Source organism: Dryobates pubescens, chromosome 20 (assembly GCF_014839835.1).
Source record: "Dryobates pubescens isolate bDryPub1 chromosome 20, bDryPub1.pri, whole genome shotgun sequence".
In the NCBI taxonomy this organism is placed as follows: Eukaryota; Metazoa; Chordata; class Aves; order Piciformes; family Picidae; genus Dryobates; species Dryobates pubescens.
In genome coordinates this window covers 489,612-505,458 of record NC_071631.1, presented here as the reverse complement: position 1 = coordinate 505,458, position 15,847 = coordinate 489,612, and the positions used below count along the sequence as shown (strand labels likewise).

Below are 15,847 nucleotides of genomic sequence, written 5' to 3'. Positions count from 1 at the left end.
ATTGACCCCACGCTGTGCCGGGGCCCTGACCCTGCCGGGGTCTGAGGCCACGGCCGTGGGCTGCAGGGTCCCGGTGCTGGCAGGAGGGCTGGGGGTGCCGGGGGGGCAGCCCTGGGCTGTGCTGGGAGTCCCCAGGGGTCTGCGTGAAGGGAGCCTGGGGGGAGCTGAGCCTGGGTGCGTTGGGGGGGGGGAGTCTGTCCTGTCCGTCTCCTCCCCAGCCCCATCGCAGCTGCTCCCAGGCGCAGGGGGGGGGCGGCACCCCTGCAGCTGCGGCTGGCTGGGGAGGTTGAACTGGTTTGACTGGTCCCTTGTACAGGCTTGGGGGGGAGCCAGCAGCCAGCACCCCTCTGCACGCCGGCGGGCGCGGGGCCCGGGTGCTTGTCGGTGCCCACCCGCCCAGGTCCCCGTGGGGTCCTCGTGGAACCGCGACAGCGTCCGGGCCAGACCTGGGGGTCCGTTTTGGGTGCTGGCTCCGCTCCGGGGTGGGGGACACGAACACAACCTCCCCCCCCGGCCTGTGGCATCGGTAAACAGGATACGAGCAGGCTGCGGTGAGGAGGCAGCGAGAGCATCGCCCCAGCCCCGGCGGCAGCTGGTACGTGACCCCCCCGACCCCCCAGCCCCGGTCACAGCCGGGACGTGTGCCTGGAGCCCCCCACCCAGCCCTGGGGTGACCTGGCTGGGGGCAGGGTGCTGCTGGGTGCCACAGGCTCCCCTGGAGTGGGCTGCTGGGAGGGGGGCACACAGGTGGTGTGGGGAGTGCCCAGTGGGTGATGTGGGGGGTCCCTGGTGCCGGCTTGGAGTGGGGGGGGGGGGGGGGGGGTTGGAGCTCAGCCCAGCTACCAGCTTGAACCCTGCACTGAGTCCTGGGTGGGGGTCCCCAGTTGGGGATGTCTGGGTGCCCCCCGCCCAAGGCTGGGACACAGTCACCTGTGGGCCAGGGTCAGAGTCACCCTTGGGTCTGGGGACAGGGCCCCTGGTGCCCCAGCCCCACGGCCCTGCTGGTGCCCACATCTTGGTGGGGTGGCTGGGGGGCAGGGGGGGCAGGACTGATCCTGCCCCACGGCTGTTGCAATTTCCTGCCCTCAGCACCCAACGCCAGGCAGCACTTTGCCAGTGCTGGGGCCGGGAAGGGCACTGATGAGGCAATGCCAGGAAGTGGGGCAAGAGCCCCTGTGGCACCCTGTGCCCTGGCAGCTGTGCTGAGCTGAGCATGGTCTCAGCCTGCTTTGGGCTCAGCCGTTCATGGGGGCAGCCAGGCTGCCTTTTGCCACCCTCCCTGGCGTGGGGGCACCTGACGAGCGCCGTGGGAAAGCTGGCAGGGGCAGGGCCTGCCCTGGGCAAACAGCCTCTGCAAACATGGGCTGCAGGCAGGATCCTGGCAGGGGCAGGGCTGGCCCTGGCACAGGGCCGGCAGTGGGGCTGGGCAGCAGGAGTGCCAGGGCTTCCCTGAGCCTGCCCACGCTCCTTCCCTTGGCACCATTACACCCCTTGGTTTGGCCCCGTCGGGGGCCCTGGGGGTGTTCTGGGGGGCAGCGGGGGGGGGGCAGTGAGCACACTGAGCTCCCTCTTCCTGTCCTCGCAGAGGGTCAGGATGATTCCCACCTCAAAGCAGCCCCAAGGTCTCTCTCCAGATGCTGGCATCGCTGGTGCATGCCCGGCACGCTGAACCCCGCCGGCAGCACCCCCCTGCTTCTCGGCCGGCACCTGCGGCTGCCCCCGCAGTGCCCCCCGGCCCTGCCATGGCGCTGGAGCTGGGGGCCGAGGCGCTGCTGGACCTGAGCTTCCTGACGGAGGAGGAGCGGAGAGCGATCCTGGAGGTGCTGCGGCGAGACTGGCAGCTGCGGCGGCGCGAGGAGGGGCGCATCAGGTCAGCGGGGGGTCCCCTGCCCAGGGCCACCCTGTGGGGGCAGCCTGAGCCCCCCGGGAGCAGCCAGCCTGGGGGGCGTCACCCTCTGGGAACAGAGCAGCCAGCCCGGGGGTCCCCTTTGCCCCGGGCACGGGGACGCCACCGAGCCCTGCCGGAGCCCTGCCCTGGGGTGGGTGACACCAGGGCCAGCCGCGGCGGCTCCATCAGCCACTCGGTGATGGGGACAGAGGTGCAGTGACCGATGGCAGCGCCGGGGCCGGGGGTCCCAATGCCACCCTCCTGCCACCAGCCAGCTCCGCAAGTCGGTGTCGGACCCGGCGCGGCTGAGGACCCTCACCGGGGAGTGGTTCTGCGACGCCCGCGCCCAGCGCCACCGGCACCACCTGGGCTCCGACCTCGTGCGAGCCTCCATGCGCCGCAGGAGGAGACCCCGAGGTGGGCAAGGGATGGGCAGAGGGGCGCAGGGCTGCCGCGGGCCGGAGCTCCGCCTGCTGAGCTCCCTGATGTGCCCAGGAGCAGGGCACGTGGATGGGCACAGCCTGGGCGAGCTGGAGGCCATGGGTGAGCCGCTGGCAGAGGAGAAGGAGGATGAGGATGGTGTGACGGAGCCAGAGGAGAGGTGAGGGGGCCTGGGGGGAATTCTTACCCCGGTTTTGCCTCAGGGCACCTCTTATGGGCACCCTATGGGGGGGTGGCACAGCCCTGGGGTGCCCAGGGGGAGCTGGAGGTAGGGATGGTAGAGCAGAGCCCAGCAGGAGTGCTATGGCACAGCCAGAGCTGCCCTGCCCTGGCATCTATCCACCATCCTGCCGTCTGTCCCCTCTGGTGTCCGTCTGTCCACCACCCCGGAGGTTTCTGTGGCCCGACTGGACCCCAGCTCTCTGCGGCCTGGGCACACAGGGTGCTGTTACCCTGGGGCCTTGTGCAGGGTACCCAATCCTGGTCTCTCCTGGCAGCCCTGCTCCGGAGGAGGAGGCGCCGGCGGCTGCAGAGCCCCAGGTTGGTGTCTGGGGCAGGGGCTGAGCCTGCAGCTGGTGCCCAGCACCCCGGTGATGGGCTCTGGCAGCCGGGCAGCAGCTGCCTGCAGCCTGGGGCAACCTGAAGCACGTCCCCAGAGCTGCAGTGCCAGCTCAGGAGGGTGCTGCCACTGGCACCAGCCTCCTGCGTGGCCCAAACCCTGCAGCATGGGGAGGGAGGCAGGGCATGTCCCCACCCTGTCCCAGGGTCTCGAGGGGCTGGAGAGGGACAGGAGGGTGCCCATTGCTACCCCATGTGCCACCTCACAGCCCAGCCCCACAGCCCCAGCTCTGGAGGAGCCGTCGGTGTCACAGCCCCTGCGACAAGCTGGCAGCGCAGCGAGGGAGCAGGACCCAGCCCAAGCAGGTAACTGTCGGGGGGGGGCTCAGTGTTGCTGCGATCCAGGGGGGATTGGAGCCCCCCAGCACTGCTTACCACCCTCCTACCTCCCCCCAACCCCCATCAGAGCCCCCATCCTGCTTCCTCTTGTCAAAAAGAGGGACCCCTCCCCTCCATCCCTGCTACATCAGGACCCCCCCCACCCATACGCTGCCCCTGCAGGTGGGAACCCCTTTGGTACGTCCAGCGCTGAGGAAGAGGAGGATGAGCTCAGATCTGCACACAGTGGCCCTGATGCTGGGCAGGTGGGACTCGGGGGTGGGTGGTGGGGTGTGTATGGGGATGGGGGGAGGGCTCCATGGGGCTGTATGAAGCTGCATGGGACTGGGGTCCAAGCAGGGGCGGTGCTGATCCCTTTTCCCTTCACATTTCCAGGGGGCAGGGACCCCCCAGGTGGATGAGGGCTCCCCGGGGCAGCTGTCCCCACGGAACGGCCACGTCCCCCCGAGCCTGCTCACCACCAGCTCCTCCGTCTCCAGCCTCAGCTCCTCCACGGTACAGGGCTGGGGGGCTGCTCGGGGGTGGGGGTCACCTCCCCAGCGCCCCCTGACCTTGTGGCACCGCCCCGCAGCTGAGCAGCAGCCTGCGCAGCCTGTACAGCGAGGCGGAGCTGGGCGCCGTGGCCGTCAGGGGCTGCGTGCAGCTCTCGCTGCGCTATGAGCCGGCGCAGAAGGAGCTGCAGGTCCACGTCCTGCGCTGCCGAGAGCTGGCCGAGGCCAAGAAGCAGCGCTCGGACCCGTGAGTGCCCCAGCACTGCCCAGCCGTGCCCGGCCGGTGCCCGGGCCGCTGGCACCCATTGCGTGCCCCTCGTGGTTTGGTGCCAGGTACATCAAGACCTACCTGCTGCCGGACAAGTCCAACCGCAGCAAGCGCAAGACCGCGGTGAGGAAGAGGAGCTTGGACCCCATCTTCAACGAGACCCTCAAGGTTGCTGACCCTGCTCCGGGGTGGTGCTGGGGGAGGCCCTGCTGGAGGTGGATAATCATGGAGTGGGTTGGGTTGGAAGGGACCTCAAAGCTCATCCAGCTCCAGCGCCCTGCCGTGGGCAGGGCCACCTCCATCAGCCCAGGCTGCTCAAGGTCTCATTCAGCCTGGCCCTGAGCACCTCCCGGGAGGAGGCAGCCAGGGCCTTCCCGGGCAGCCTGTGCCAGTGGTTTCATCCTCACCCTGCCCTGTGTTCCCTCCCCACCAGTACAAGCTGGAGAAGAGAGACCTGCAGGGCCGGACCCTGAACCTCTCGGTGTGGCACCACGACAGCCTGGGCAGGAATCTCTTCCTGGGGGAGGTGGAGATCGCGCTGGGTGCCTGGGACTGGGCCAATACCAGCCCTGAATGGTTCAGCCTCCAGCCTCGGGTGAGTGCCCACTGCCCCCAGCCCCAGTGCCCTCCCCTCCCACAGCTCCCACTAACCTCTGCATCGGCCCCAGACACCAATCTCCTCAGACGGCCTCCCCAGCCGGGGCAACCTCAACCTGGCACTGAAGTTCATCCCTGCTGGCTCAGAAGGTGAGAGGAGATCCAGCACGGAGACCCCTGCAGAGCCTGGGCAGGGATGGCACACAGGGGGCAGGGTGAAACTGGCACCCCGAGCACCCTTCTGCCCCCAGCCTGCTGCCCTGGCTCCAGCCCCTGGGGTCCCTGGGCACAGGGTGGGCTCCTGACCCCTCTTGCTGCAGGCGGGGGGATGCCCCCCACGGGGGAGCTGCACATCTGGGTGAAGGACGCCCAGAGCCTCATCCCTCTGCAGGGTGGCACCGTGGATGCCTTCGTGCAGTGGTAAGAGGCAGGGGGGCACCCGGGAGGGGCACCAGAGCCACTGGTGCCCAGCCCCTGCCTCACCCCAGTGTCCCCCCAGCTACGTGCTGCCCGATGACAGCAAGGGCAGCCGGCAGAAGACGCGGGTGGTGAGGAGGAGCCTGAACCCCCTCTTCAACCACACCATGGTGTACGACGGCTTCCAGGCCAAGGACCTGGCCGAGGCCTGCGCGGAGTTCACCCTCTGGCACCACGAAGCCTTCTCCAAGCGCCAGCTGGGCGGCATCCGGCTCAGCCTGGGCACAGGTGAGGGGCGGGGGGGAGCTGGGGCACCCGTGCGGTGGCCCCGCGGCAGCAGGGTGGCTGCCGGGCGGCACAGCCGCAGCCGCAGGGTGGCTGCCGGGCGGCACAGCCGCAGCCGCAGGGTGGCTGCCGGGCGGCACAGCCGCAGCCGCAGGGTGACGCCGGCGCCGTCTCTGCAGGGAGCAGCTATGGGCTGCCCGTGGGCTGGATGGACTCCACGGCGGAGGAGCGCAGGGTGTGGGGCCGCCTGCTGCAGCAGCCTGGGCTCTGGGTGGAGGCACTGCTGCCCCTCCGCACCAACCTCGTCCCCCGGGCGTAGCCCCACAGCCACCCCCGCTGCCAGCAGGACTGTGGCACTCGGGGTGGCATCACTGTGTGGGGCGGGGGGCTGTGCCCCGCACCCTTTGGGCGGCAATGAAGGGGCACCGGAGGGCACAGCTGCTGACTGTTTCTTGCTGTGGGAGCTGCACCCTGACTTATCCCTCCAGGGTGGGGCTGTGCCCTCTGTCACCATCCTGCCAGCCCTGGGTCTCTGCTGGCTGGGTCCCCTCTGGCAGCCACATGCCCATGAGGTTTGTCATGCAAAGCTGCTGGTGTAGTGCCCAGGCTCCGGGGGTACAGGTGGCAATGACACAGACACCAGGACAAGAGGAAAATCCTTTATTGAGTTCCTGTGCCCCGTGTGCTGCCTCGGCTCTGCTGGCAGGGGACTGGCAAAGCCACAGTGCCACCCTGCTCCCAGCTGTGGCCACATGTCCCTTGACCCTTTGGGGTGCCCTAGGGTCCTGGCCCCACACAGGGCAAGGGGAGACTCCAAGGGCTGGGATTCAGGGCTGGATGAGATCCCTGTGCCCAGCTGTACCACCCTGGGAGGAGCTGAGGGGTGCAACCCACACACCCCCCAGCTTCCTGGAGCCTCCCTGGGGGACAGGGGTCTGGCCTGGGTGACAATATCCCACCCTGGGGCCCACAAGGGCAGCCTGGGGCAGGGCCAACTTTGCATAGTTGTGACATTGGGTGGTGGGGGCCCTGCAGGACCCTGCAGCCATGGGGGGTGGGGGACAGTCCAGCAGCGGGCAGGGACGCTGGCACCGGGCAGGGACGCCACAGTGCTGACCTCTTCTCTGCCTGCCCAGGGGAGCAGGAGGGCAGCAGGTCCCCAGCCTGGTGGCCTCAGATCCTGGTGCAGAGGACAGAGAAGAGCAGATGGCAGAAAGGGCTCGGGGGGGGGCTTAGTCCCCGGGAGGGTCTAGCCCCTTGCAGCCCTGAGGAAGTAGGATACAGGGTGGGGGGAGCGACCCAGTGCCCACCCCACTGCAGCCAGGCAGGTGGAATGCCATGGGGGAGGGTGGGAGCTATGGCAGAGCGGGGGTGGGGGGCACAGGGATGGTGGGAGGCAGCCCCTGACCCCAGCTGCACAAATGCCCCCTGGACATGACACAGACAGCACCTCGCAGAGTTTAATTGGGGCAGCCCAAGCTACAAGTCTCACCCCACAGCACACAGCACTCGGCCCCCCCTCCCCAAAACAGCACACAGAAAGTTGGGGGAGTGGGGGTGGGGACGACCCCTCCAGCAACACAAAGGCACAGCAAAAGCACACAGCAAGGCCCTGGCTCTGCTCCTCCAGTGGGCAGCAAGGGGCTGGGGGGGAACAGGGTGAGGAGGGGCTGAAGAGGGATCAGAGAAGGGGTCTGGGGGCTGCAGCCACACTGCTGAGGGGAAAGAGCTGAGAGCCTGCTGGGGAGCAAAGGGGACATCCCCTAGCCCCCCCTGCACAGCAAGCCCAAAGGCTGTGGGGAGGCAAATGGTAGGGGGTGCCCAGGGTGGGCAAGAGGTGCCCAGGGTGGACAGGGGGACTGTTGGGTGCCCTCTGTGTGGCCAAACCAGGCCCAGCAGTTCCCATCCTGCTGAAGGTACTCAGGGGGAGGGGGTGGTGCCCCCTGCCACTGTGGTGCCAGGGGACACCTTGCCCAGGTGGCAGAAGGGGCACAGATTTGCCATGGGGCTGTGCATTGGCTGCATTGTGCCAGGGGCTCTGTGCATGGAAGGGGGGGTGGGGGTGGTGAAGGGGACCCCCACTCCCTCTCCTCTGCTAGCAACTCCCAGGAAAAGAGCAAACCAGCTGGGAAGTGTCCTTCATGCAGCCCGGGTGAGAGGCACCACACCACCGACCCCCTCCGAGGAGGGGCAAGGGAAGGGAGAAGCTCTGGAGGCTCAGGGGGGTGCAGCCCCCTCCCCACTGCCACAGGCACCCAGAACCTACTGATTGTCCTCTCTGGCAGCGTGCAAGGAAAGAGAGATGGGGCACAGCCCCCCATGTTAGACACCAGAAGAGCCTGGGCCCCACTTGGCTTCCAAGGGATGGATCTGGGGTCCCCATGGGGCTCAGAGCCAGGCAGCAACAGACAGAGGGGGCAGGACAGCCGGACACCAGCGAGGGGACAGACAGGGGATGGTGACCCTCCCCCATCACCCAAACCCTCCCCACCCCGGGTGAGGCACAGATAGCCACGGGGGACGACACTCAGCTGCGAGACAGGACAGAGCCAGGCAGGGCACAGAGCCCCGCACCCGCGGCCGGCACCACCAGCCTGGCTCCAAGGGCAGCCTGGACCTGTGCCCACCCCGGCATGGGACACCCCCTCCCCAGGTCCACCCCGGCCGGGGCTGTGGGGTCCTTACAGTGTTTGGTAGGTGCTGTCCTTTGACTTGATGAACTTGATGATGAAGAAGACCACGGCCTGGATGCTGAGCACCAGCACGATGCCGCCGATGAAGCTGGCAGTGTCGAAGCCGGGCGGGCGGAACTCGGGGCTGCCTGTCAGGGGGGCACTGGTGGTGCTGGTCCCTAAGGGCAAGGGGACAGCAGGCTGGGGGGGTTAGGGGCGTTGTTGGCATCCCTGGGCCTTGATGATTCCGCTAAGGAGGGGAATGTGGGGGTCCACGCAGAGCCCAGGGCTGGGATGTCCCCAGCGGCACCCGGATGGGAGGGACTCAGCTCCTTCCCGTGCAGGAGCAGCAGGCAGCAGGGGAGCCAGCGGTGAAAGGATCCCAGAGGGATCAATAATTCAGAGGGCTGTGGGCTCCAGTTACCTGCTGGAACCAGCCCAGGGCTCTCCAGTTCCCTCTGCCTGGAAGAGGCTCTGCTCTGCTCCGCTGCCAGCCTCTGCTCCAGCCTGGCCGCAGATGGCACTTCCCAGCACAGGCAGCAGCAGGGATGGTTCTGGGATGGGTTGTGGGGAGTTACGCCCCCCCCCCCCGCCCCACGCTGGCATCGATGCAGCCCATGGCAGGGGGGGACAGAGCTGTGACCCTGCAAACAGCCATGGTTGAAGCTCCATGGATGCCAACCCTGAGGGCAGTTCTGCTCATCCCTCGCCAGGGATATGAACTGTGGAGGCAAGCAGCTTGTCCTGGCCCTCTGGATGCTGTCCCTTGGGGTGTCTGCCCCCCCCCCAGCCCATCCCACCACCTCCTGCCCCCCCCCCCCCGCCCATCCCACCACCTCCTGCCCCCCCAGCTCTGCTCACGTGGGGAGTGCGTTGCTGGCTCCTTGCTGTGGGACTGTGGAGGCTCTTCAGTAGGAGACCTCAGTGCCGCTGGGGACAGCGACAAAGGGATGGGGGAAAGGTTACCAAGGGACATCGCTGCGAACCCCTCACCCCCTGTCCCAGCCCCAGGGGTGGGATTTCATCCCCACAGCAGCACCTCCATCCCGAAGGGTGCTGGGTCTGGGGGGCTGCTGGGGGTTGGGGGGGCCATTGTGGTTACCTGGGCACAGGGAGCTGCTGTTGTAGAGCACACAGGACCCCCGCGCTGCCACCCCGCTCTGCACGCAGCCCCCGGACTCTGCAGGCAGAGGGAGCAAGGTTTGCCCACGGGGCTGAGTTGCCAGCACCATCCCACCATGGCCCCAGCCCAGCAGCAGGGCTTGGGGCAGGCCAGGGGGCAGGTATGGGAGCCCCTCACTGCCCCCTCCATGGCTGACCCCCTCACCTGGTTCCTCCTCGGGGGTCCTGCAGCCAACCCAGACGCAGCCAGTGCCGTTGTGTGAGGCGGTGCTGGCCGTGCATGCCCCGCAGGACCTCAGCTCACCACATTCTGCTGTAAACCAGGACAAGGGATGAGCTCCAGGCCAGCATCCATCACCCACCCACAGCTGGGGTCTGGGCTGGACCCTCTGCCCCACAGGGGAAGCTTTCTTGTGATCATAGAAGAATGGTTTGGGTTGGCAAAGCTCTCTGAGAGCATCCAGCACAACCACCCAGCCAGCACCACCGTGGGCACCAAACCCTGGCCCCAGTGCCACGGCCACAGGTTTCCTGAACACCTCCAGGCATGGGGACACCACCACCTCCCTGGGCAGCCTGTGCCAACCCCTGACCACTCCTGCAGGAAATAAATTGTTCCTCATCTCCAACCTGGGCCTCTCCTGGTGCAATTTGAGGCTATTTCTTCTCATTCTATCAGCTGATAGTAGGCAGAAGAGCCCAACCCCCACCTGGCTCCAGCCTCCTTTCAGGGAGCTGCAGAGATCCAGAAGTTCTCCCCTCAGGCTCCTTTTCCCCAGGCCGAACAAGCTCAGTTTCCTCAGCTGCTCCTCATGCAGCAGGAGGGATGAAGGCACCAAACCCATCCTGGGCAGCTGCAGGTGGGTTTGTAGCACCCCCAGCAGTGGGGACAGCACAGAGCTGCTGGTACCCACGGCCAGGCAGGAAGGCAGAGCTCACCCCACGGCAGCAGTGAATCACTCAGGTGCAGGTGGAGCTGCTCTCCCCCCACACACACTCACACTCATCATTAATTTATAGCCACAGCTCCCAGCAAGGGAGGGGAGCAGGGCCCGGGCCCTGCCTGCACCTCACTGTGTCCCACACCCTCCTTTGCACCATCCTGGGAAGCAACCAGGAGCTCTTCCCATCCCGGATGCGTTTCCAGGCTCCCAGGGGAAGAATTACCACCCTGCCACCCCAGGGCTTGCAGGAGGGGGCTGTAGGCTGGCACCCCCCCGGGCTGGCTTCTCAGCAAGGGCTTGGTCATGCAGGGGCTTTACACCTGGCTTCTTGGAGAGGGCTTCTCACCACCCCACCTCCCTTTAGGGTGGGCAGCTCCACCCCACTCAGTCCGCCCCCCCCCCCTAATCTCCTAGAGTCCTGCTGGTCACTGAGACTAAACCCAGGAACCTTTTCCTTCTCCCAGTACTCCCCACAGAGCAAACAGCAAAGAGGGCAACTGGTGGCGTAAGGCTGCAGGTGGGATGCTGCGGACCCATTGCCATGGCTACGGGGGGTGGGCACACCGCCGCCCCCCCCCCCAGCTCCAGCGTTTGGAGGCCTGCCGGGAGCCAATGGGGAGCGGGGCTGCGCTCGCCGGGGCTGCAGGCAGGTTGAGCAGCACTCAGTTATTTTTATCGCGGAGCTGGAGCCCAACGCCGGCAGCTCCGGCCCCTCCCGACAGATGTGGGGAGAGGGAAATCAAAGGTGGGGGCGGGGGCACCTCCATGGGCGCTCTGGGTGCGGTGGGCCAGGTCAGGGTGGCACGGGGCGAGGGCAGGGGGATGGGAGAAGAGGAGCAGCGGCAAGCTTGGGCTTTGCATAATTGATGCCCGGACTTGCCGGCGTCCGGGGCAGAAGGGTGACAGCTCCGCTGCCCCCAGCTTACGAGATCCACCCCCCCCGCTCTTCAGACCCTGCCCCCGCTGGTCCCGCACCCCTCAAAGCCCTGGGGGTCGTAGCAGGACCCTCAGGCCCTCTCACTCCCCCAAAAGCAGGGCCAGCCGAGGGCGCAGGGGGTCTTCAACCCCATCCCGGGTGAGGGAGTCCTGCAGGCGAGGAAGACCCTGAGCGAAAAAATATCCCCTGAAAAAGTTCTGCTGCAAACTCCCTTCGACCCCTGCCCCCCACTCCCTTCGTTACCCCCCAGCCGTACCTGCGCGGGTGGGTGCGGGTCCCTGCGCACACAGCAACGCACAAAGCAGCGCGCAGCGCAAGGTCCCTGCGCCCGAGGGGGCCATGGCCCGGCCCGCTTTAAGCTGGGTTCAGCCAGGCTCGACTCGGCTTGGCTCGGCTCGGCCAGGTCCCAGCAGGAGGTGTCGGTGCGAAGCTCCCGGGAAAGCGGAGCCGCGGGACATGCGCGCCCGCGGGAGGCGGCCCCGGCTGGGGGGGGGGGGGGAGGGGGGGATGGGGACAGACAGCGACGGGGAGGGGCGGCCCCGCCTCGTCCTGCCCCGCCCCGCCCCGGGGGGCCCGGCCCCGCCCCGCCCCGCCCCGCCCCGCCCCGGGGGGCCCGGCCCGTGGCTCCCGAGGTGCATCCCAGCCCCCCGCACTCCCTGCACCCCTCGGTGCTCTGTCCGGGCAGAGGCGGAGCTGCCCTCGGTGCGGGGTGTCTGGAGAGCCGGGACCTGCACCCCAGCGCTGCAGGGCACAGCGCACTGCACCCCCTGCACTGTGCCCACTGCACTGTACCCACTGCACAGCCTACACTTCACTGCGCACTGCCCACCCAGTGTACCCCGCACTGCACTCACTGCAACCCCTGCACTTGCCCTCACTGCACTCACGGCACACGCTGCAGTTCCCGGACCACCGCCACTCCCCCTCCCGGGGGCTGCCGCGGGTCCCTCTGCCACTCCCCGAGCCCACCCACGCCCCCTCCTGAGGACCCCGGGTCACCTTCAGCACCGCGAACAGCTCCCGCCGGGCCGGGCCGGGCCGGGGCTCGCTGAGTCCAACCGAACCGAGCCGAGCTCCGCGGGAGCAGTCGCGCCCGACGGCACCGCGGGATCCCGACCCCCGCGGGATCCTGGCTTGGGACATCCCGGTACCCCCGGACCCGGCGGGGAAGACATCGGGATTTCGAGGAACGGGGGCGGGGGAGAGTCCCGGCAGGGTCCCTGGGGTGCCCATGCCTTATCCCTCCTCCTCCTCCCCGCGAGGGTGAAGGCTCCCCGCCAGCCACCCCCCACCCCCGGGCCGGGCCTTCCCGGTTCTCCCGGTGATGAATTATTCAGCCCCGCGTGGGAAGCCTGGTCCGCGGGGACCCGCTGGGGAAACGTGGGGGGGCTGCGCACCCCCGGCTGTGCCGAGGCGGGAGAGGGGGCACACACACAACCCAGCTTCACACCCCCTCCCCCGACGCTCTAACTGCACACCCCCCCGCCCCGGGGCCGCCCCCTCCTTCCACACCCCACGCCCAAACCCGCTGAAATCGAGGGGTGGGGAGGGGGGAGCTGGCACCCCCCGTCCTCTGCAACGCTCCCTGACAGGGTGGGGCTACCCGGGCTTGGGCAGAGGGGGGTCCTGGGGGCGTGGGAAGGGGGGCCCGGGGGGGGGAAATTGGTTTTATGAATGAGTTGCTCCAGCCCCGCTGCGATTACTATGCGGCGCGCGCGCCCGGCGGGGCGCTGATTGGCTCCGGCGCACCATTGACGTCACAGCGAGGAGAAGGGGGCTGGTTGGGGGGGGCTGTGGTGAGTCACCCCCTCCCCCAATACACAGCACCCCCCACATCATCCATCCCCCCCTCACCGGGCTCGGTCACTATAACTCGGCTGCGCCCATGGCAGCGGGCACCGAGCCCGCGCTGAGCATCCCGGCAGGTGAGTGCGGGCACCGGGGGGGGCACGGACATGGGGGGCGCCGACAGTGGGATCGGGGGTACCACACAGACGCCGCGGGGGGCACTGGGAGGGGGCTTTGGGCAGCCCTGTGGGGCCTCTTTTTCCCGGGGCTCTGCTGCCTGCTTGGGTGCCCCCTCCCCCCCGATGCAAAAGAAGGGGATCCCCTCTTTTGGGGGGCCGGGCTCGGGTTGGGGGGTGGGTGGGATTAGGGCCACCCTCTTCACCTGCTGCTTGGGATCCTGTTAGTTTGTCCCCAAAGTCCCTCGGGGTTGTGGGGGAGGGGGGCAAGCCAGAACCCTGCCCCCCGTATTCCTCCTGCCCCCCCCCCAGTTTATCCGATTTGTTCACCAAAATTACAGCCATGAACCAACCCCAGCAGCGGGGGGGGGAGGGGGCAGGCTGAGGGGGGGGCCATGGCCACGTGTGCCCTGCCCTCCCCTCCCCCCCTTTATTTTCATATTTATTTTTCTTTGCTTGCCAAAGAATCCAAACCAAACTCCCACGTCCAGAGACCCCCCCCGCCCTGCTCTGCCCCCCCTGATTTGGGGGGAGGCAGGACTGTCCCTGGCTGGTGGCAAACAGACAGCTCAGGTGAGTGCCAACAGGGACATCCTGGGCATAGGCACATCTTGGGCACAGGGACACGGCTGCGTCCCTCGGGGGGGTCCCCACCCCGGGCAGTAGGTGCTGAAGGAGCTGCTCTTCCAGGTCAGCCTCTGCCACCATGATGGAGGAAGCTGCCCCCAGCTCCAGCGAGGGCCAGCAAGGCCATTTCCTGGCCAGGAACGGCACCGACAGCTCCTTGGACCTGGACTCTGTGGTGAAGCCTCTCGCCCTGAACCCCTGGGACGTTGTTCTCTGCGTCTCTGGGACCATCATCTCCTGCGAGAATGCCATCGTGGTGGTGGTCATCTTCTACAGCCCGGCGTTCCGGGCTCCCATGTTCCTCCTGATCGGCAGCCTGGCCACAGCCGACCTGCTGGCCGGCCTGGGGCTGATCCTGCACTTCGCCTTTGTCTACTTCCTGCCGTCGGAGGCAGGCAGCCTGCTCACCGTGGGGCTTTTGGTCACCTCCTTCACGGCCAGCGTCAGCAGCCTGCTGGCCATCACCATCGACCGCTACCTGTCCCTCTGCAGCGCCCTGACCTACTACTCGGCCAGGACGGTCACCAGGACTTACATCATGCTGCTCCTCACCTGGGGAGCCTCCATCTGCTACGGGCTCCTGCCCATCATGGGCTGGAACTGCCTGAAGGAGCCCTCCGCCTGCAGCATCGTCAAGCCCCTGACGAAGAACCACCTCCTCATCCTCTCCGTCTCCTTCTTCCTGGTGTTCGCGGCGATGCTCCAGCTCTACGCGCGGATCTGCAGGATCGTGTGCCGGCACGCCCACCAGATCGCCATCCAGAGACACTTCCTGGCCAGCTCCCACTACGTCACCACCCGAAAGGGCATCGCCACCCTGGCTGTCATCCTGGGCACCTTCGCCTCGTGCTGGCTGCCCTTCGCCCTGTGCTGCCTGCTGGGGGACTACAGCTCCCCCGCGCTCTACACCTACGCCACGCTGCTCCCCGCCACCTCCAACTCCCTGCTCAATCCTCTCATCTACGCCTTCCGCAACCAGGAGATCCAGAAGGTGCTCTGGACGGTGTGCTGCGGCTGCTTCTCCTCCACACTGCCCTTCCGCTCCCACTCCCCCAGCGACGTCTGACACCAGCCCCCTCCCTCCCTTCTTCCCCAGCCCCTCTGCACCTTGCACTCACCGAGCGGGGCTGCGGCGTTCTCCGGGGGCTGCTTTTTGCCCCTTTGCCTTCCCAGCGACAGGTTCTGGGAGCTCTCCGAGTCCTGGCAGCTGCGGCTGGTGATCTGGAAGGTCTGCTCCAACCAAGCCGATTCCAGGAGCTCTTCCCAGCCTCATCCTTGCAGGCACAACCCTTCTCCTCCTCTATTTTTCCACTTTTTGAATGTACAGGAAAGAAAAGGCTATTTTTTACCCATAATATGATCTATATTTATGCACGGGGGGCCTCGAGATTCTCACATTTGCTTTACAACTCTTCCTGATAATTTGTTGTTTTGAGGGGGGCGATACCGGCAGCGGTCCCCCCCCCCCCCCCCCCCCCCCCCTTCCTGTGCCTCATCATTTACCTCAGATAGCTCAATCTATATCAAATACATTTGGGGAAGGGGGCGGGGGACGACTCGCTTGCCGGAGGAGGAGGGGCTCACTCCCTACCCCCTCAGTCCTCCAGCCATTAATTCATTATTGTTTAATTACTATTTAATATCATTTTAATGCCGCCCCGGCGCTGGGCCCTGCTGCCATCTAGTGCCAGCTGCCTTCGGGCACAAGGCGCTGCTGGAGGCTCCACACCCCCAAACCCACCAACTTTGGGGTCCCCCGGGTGCTGCCCCCCTCCACCCCACGGCACCCGGGTGTGCCCCCTGCTCCTCCTGCCAAAGCCTTTCTTTGCACTGGGATTTGCACATTGGGGGTTGGAAACGAATGTGAAGAAGCTCCTCAGGCTGGGGACCCCTTGGTGGGGTGCTGCGGGGGGGGCCAGGGGCGGGGGACTGCTTCTTGTTTACAACCATGGGGAAGGACTTGGGGGGGGGGGGGAGAGGGGGCGGGGGAGAGAGAATAAAAGTAATTTGTGATACGAGGTGCAGCTGTTTGGTGCTGGGGAGTGGAGGGGTTGGGAGGGGTCTCCTGGGGATGAGGGAAGCAGGTGGAGGACCCCACAGCGTCACCCCGAGCCCAGGCAGGGACCTCCTCCCTGCTGCGTTTCCCTGCGCCCGGTACAAAATGCCAAGCGACAGCACTGCCCCAACCCCCCCTTCACATCCACTTAGCAGGAGCCAGCCCCGGGGGAGCAGCACGG

The 15,847-nt window shown here is 67.1% G+C and overlaps 3 protein-coding genes across 5 annotated transcripts; 2 read left to right on the top strand and 1 right to left on the bottom strand.

The window, feature by feature from the left end:
• The first annotated feature begins 267 nt into the window (after nucleotides 1-267).
• On the top strand, nucleotides 268-5,779 carry SYTL1 (synaptotagmin like 1). Its single transcript, XM_054170882.1, has 15 exons — nucleotides 268-595; nucleotides 1,586-1,870; nucleotides 2,160-2,305; nucleotides 2,384-2,489; nucleotides 2,827-2,869; nucleotides 3,157-3,249; nucleotides 3,418-3,531; nucleotides 3,662-3,781; nucleotides 3,858-4,024; nucleotides 4,111-4,213; nucleotides 4,479-4,640; nucleotides 4,714-4,792; nucleotides 4,963-5,062; nucleotides 5,142-5,347; nucleotides 5,524-5,779. Exons 2-15 carry the CDS (start codon nucleotides 1,635-1,637, stop codon nucleotides 5,661-5,663), a joined length of 1,815 nt encoding a protein of 604 aa, XP_054026857.1. The 5' UTR covers nucleotides 268-595; nucleotides 1,586-1,634; the 3' UTR covers nucleotides 5,664-5,779.
• A 468-nt stretch (nucleotides 5,780-6,247) lies between these two features.
• CD164L2 (CD164 molecule like 2) lies at nucleotides 6,248-11,492 on the bottom strand. 3 transcript variants are annotated; one of them, XM_054171062.1, is made up of 6 exons: nucleotides 11,276-11,492; nucleotides 9,344-9,451; nucleotides 9,119-9,196; nucleotides 8,878-8,946; nucleotides 8,030-8,195; nucleotides 6,248-6,524 (listed from the first exon to the last, which is right to left on the bottom strand). In XM_054171062.1, the coding sequence occupies exons 1-6, from the start codon at nucleotides 11,358-11,360 to the stop codon at nucleotides 6,518-6,520; spliced, it is 513 nt and encodes a 170-aa protein (XP_054027037.1). In that variant the 5' UTR covers nucleotides 11,361-11,492; the 3' UTR covers nucleotides 6,248-6,517. The 3 variants fall into 3 exon arrangements, with proteins under 3 accessions (XP_054027037.1, XP_054027035.1, XP_054027036.1); XM_054171060.1 differs by lacking the exon at nucleotides 6,248-6,524 and adding an exon at nucleotides 6,531-7,622; XM_054171061.1 differs by lacking the exon at nucleotides 6,248-6,524 and adding an exon at nucleotides 6,531-7,622 and having other exon boundaries at nucleotides 9,344-9,448.
• A 1,414-nt stretch (nucleotides 11,493-12,906) lies between these two features.
• On the top strand, nucleotides 12,907-15,068 carry GPR3 (G protein-coupled receptor 3). The gene is made up of 2 exons (XM_054170953.1): nucleotides 12,907-12,944; nucleotides 13,674-15,068. The coding sequence occupies exon 2, from the start codon at nucleotides 13,690-13,692 to the stop codon at nucleotides 14,674-14,676; it is 987 nt and encodes a 328-aa protein (XP_054026928.1). The 5' UTR covers nucleotides 12,907-12,944; nucleotides 13,674-13,689; the 3' UTR covers nucleotides 14,677-15,068.
• Nucleotides 15,069-15,847: the final 779 nt, after the last annotated feature.

Excerpts from the sequence above, each read along its gene's own strand:
- SYTL1 (XM_054170882.1), top strand. The coding sequence starts at position 1,635 with ATGCTGGCATCGCTGGTGCATGCCCGGCACGCTGAACCCCGCCGGCAG. Across the intron at positions 1,871-2,159 it reads CGCGAGGAGGGGCGCATCAG|CCAGCTCCGCAAGTCGGTGT; the intron begins GTCAGCGGGGGG and ends TCCTGCCACCAG. Across the intron at positions 3,250-3,417 it reads GGGAGCAGGACCCAGCCCAA|GACCCCCCCCACCCATACGC; the intron begins GCAGGTAACTGT and ends CTGCTACATCAG.
- CD164L2 (XM_054171060.1), bottom strand. The coding sequence starts at position 11,360 with ATGGCCCCCTCGGGCGCAGGGACCTTGCGCTGCGCGCTGCTTTGTGCG. Across the intron at positions 8,947-9,118 it reads CAGCAGCTCCCTGTGCCCAG|CGGCACTGAGGTCTCCTACT; the intron begins GTAACCACAATG and ends CGCTGTCCCCAG. Across the intron at positions 8,196-8,877 it reads GCCAGCAACGCACTCCCCAC|GGACCAGCACCACCAGTGCC; the intron begins GTGAGCAGAGCT and ends CCTTGCCCTTAG.
- GPR3 (XM_054170953.1), top strand. The coding sequence starts at position 13,690 with ATGATGGAGGAAGCTGCCCCCAGCTCCAGCGAGGGCCAGCAAGGCCAT.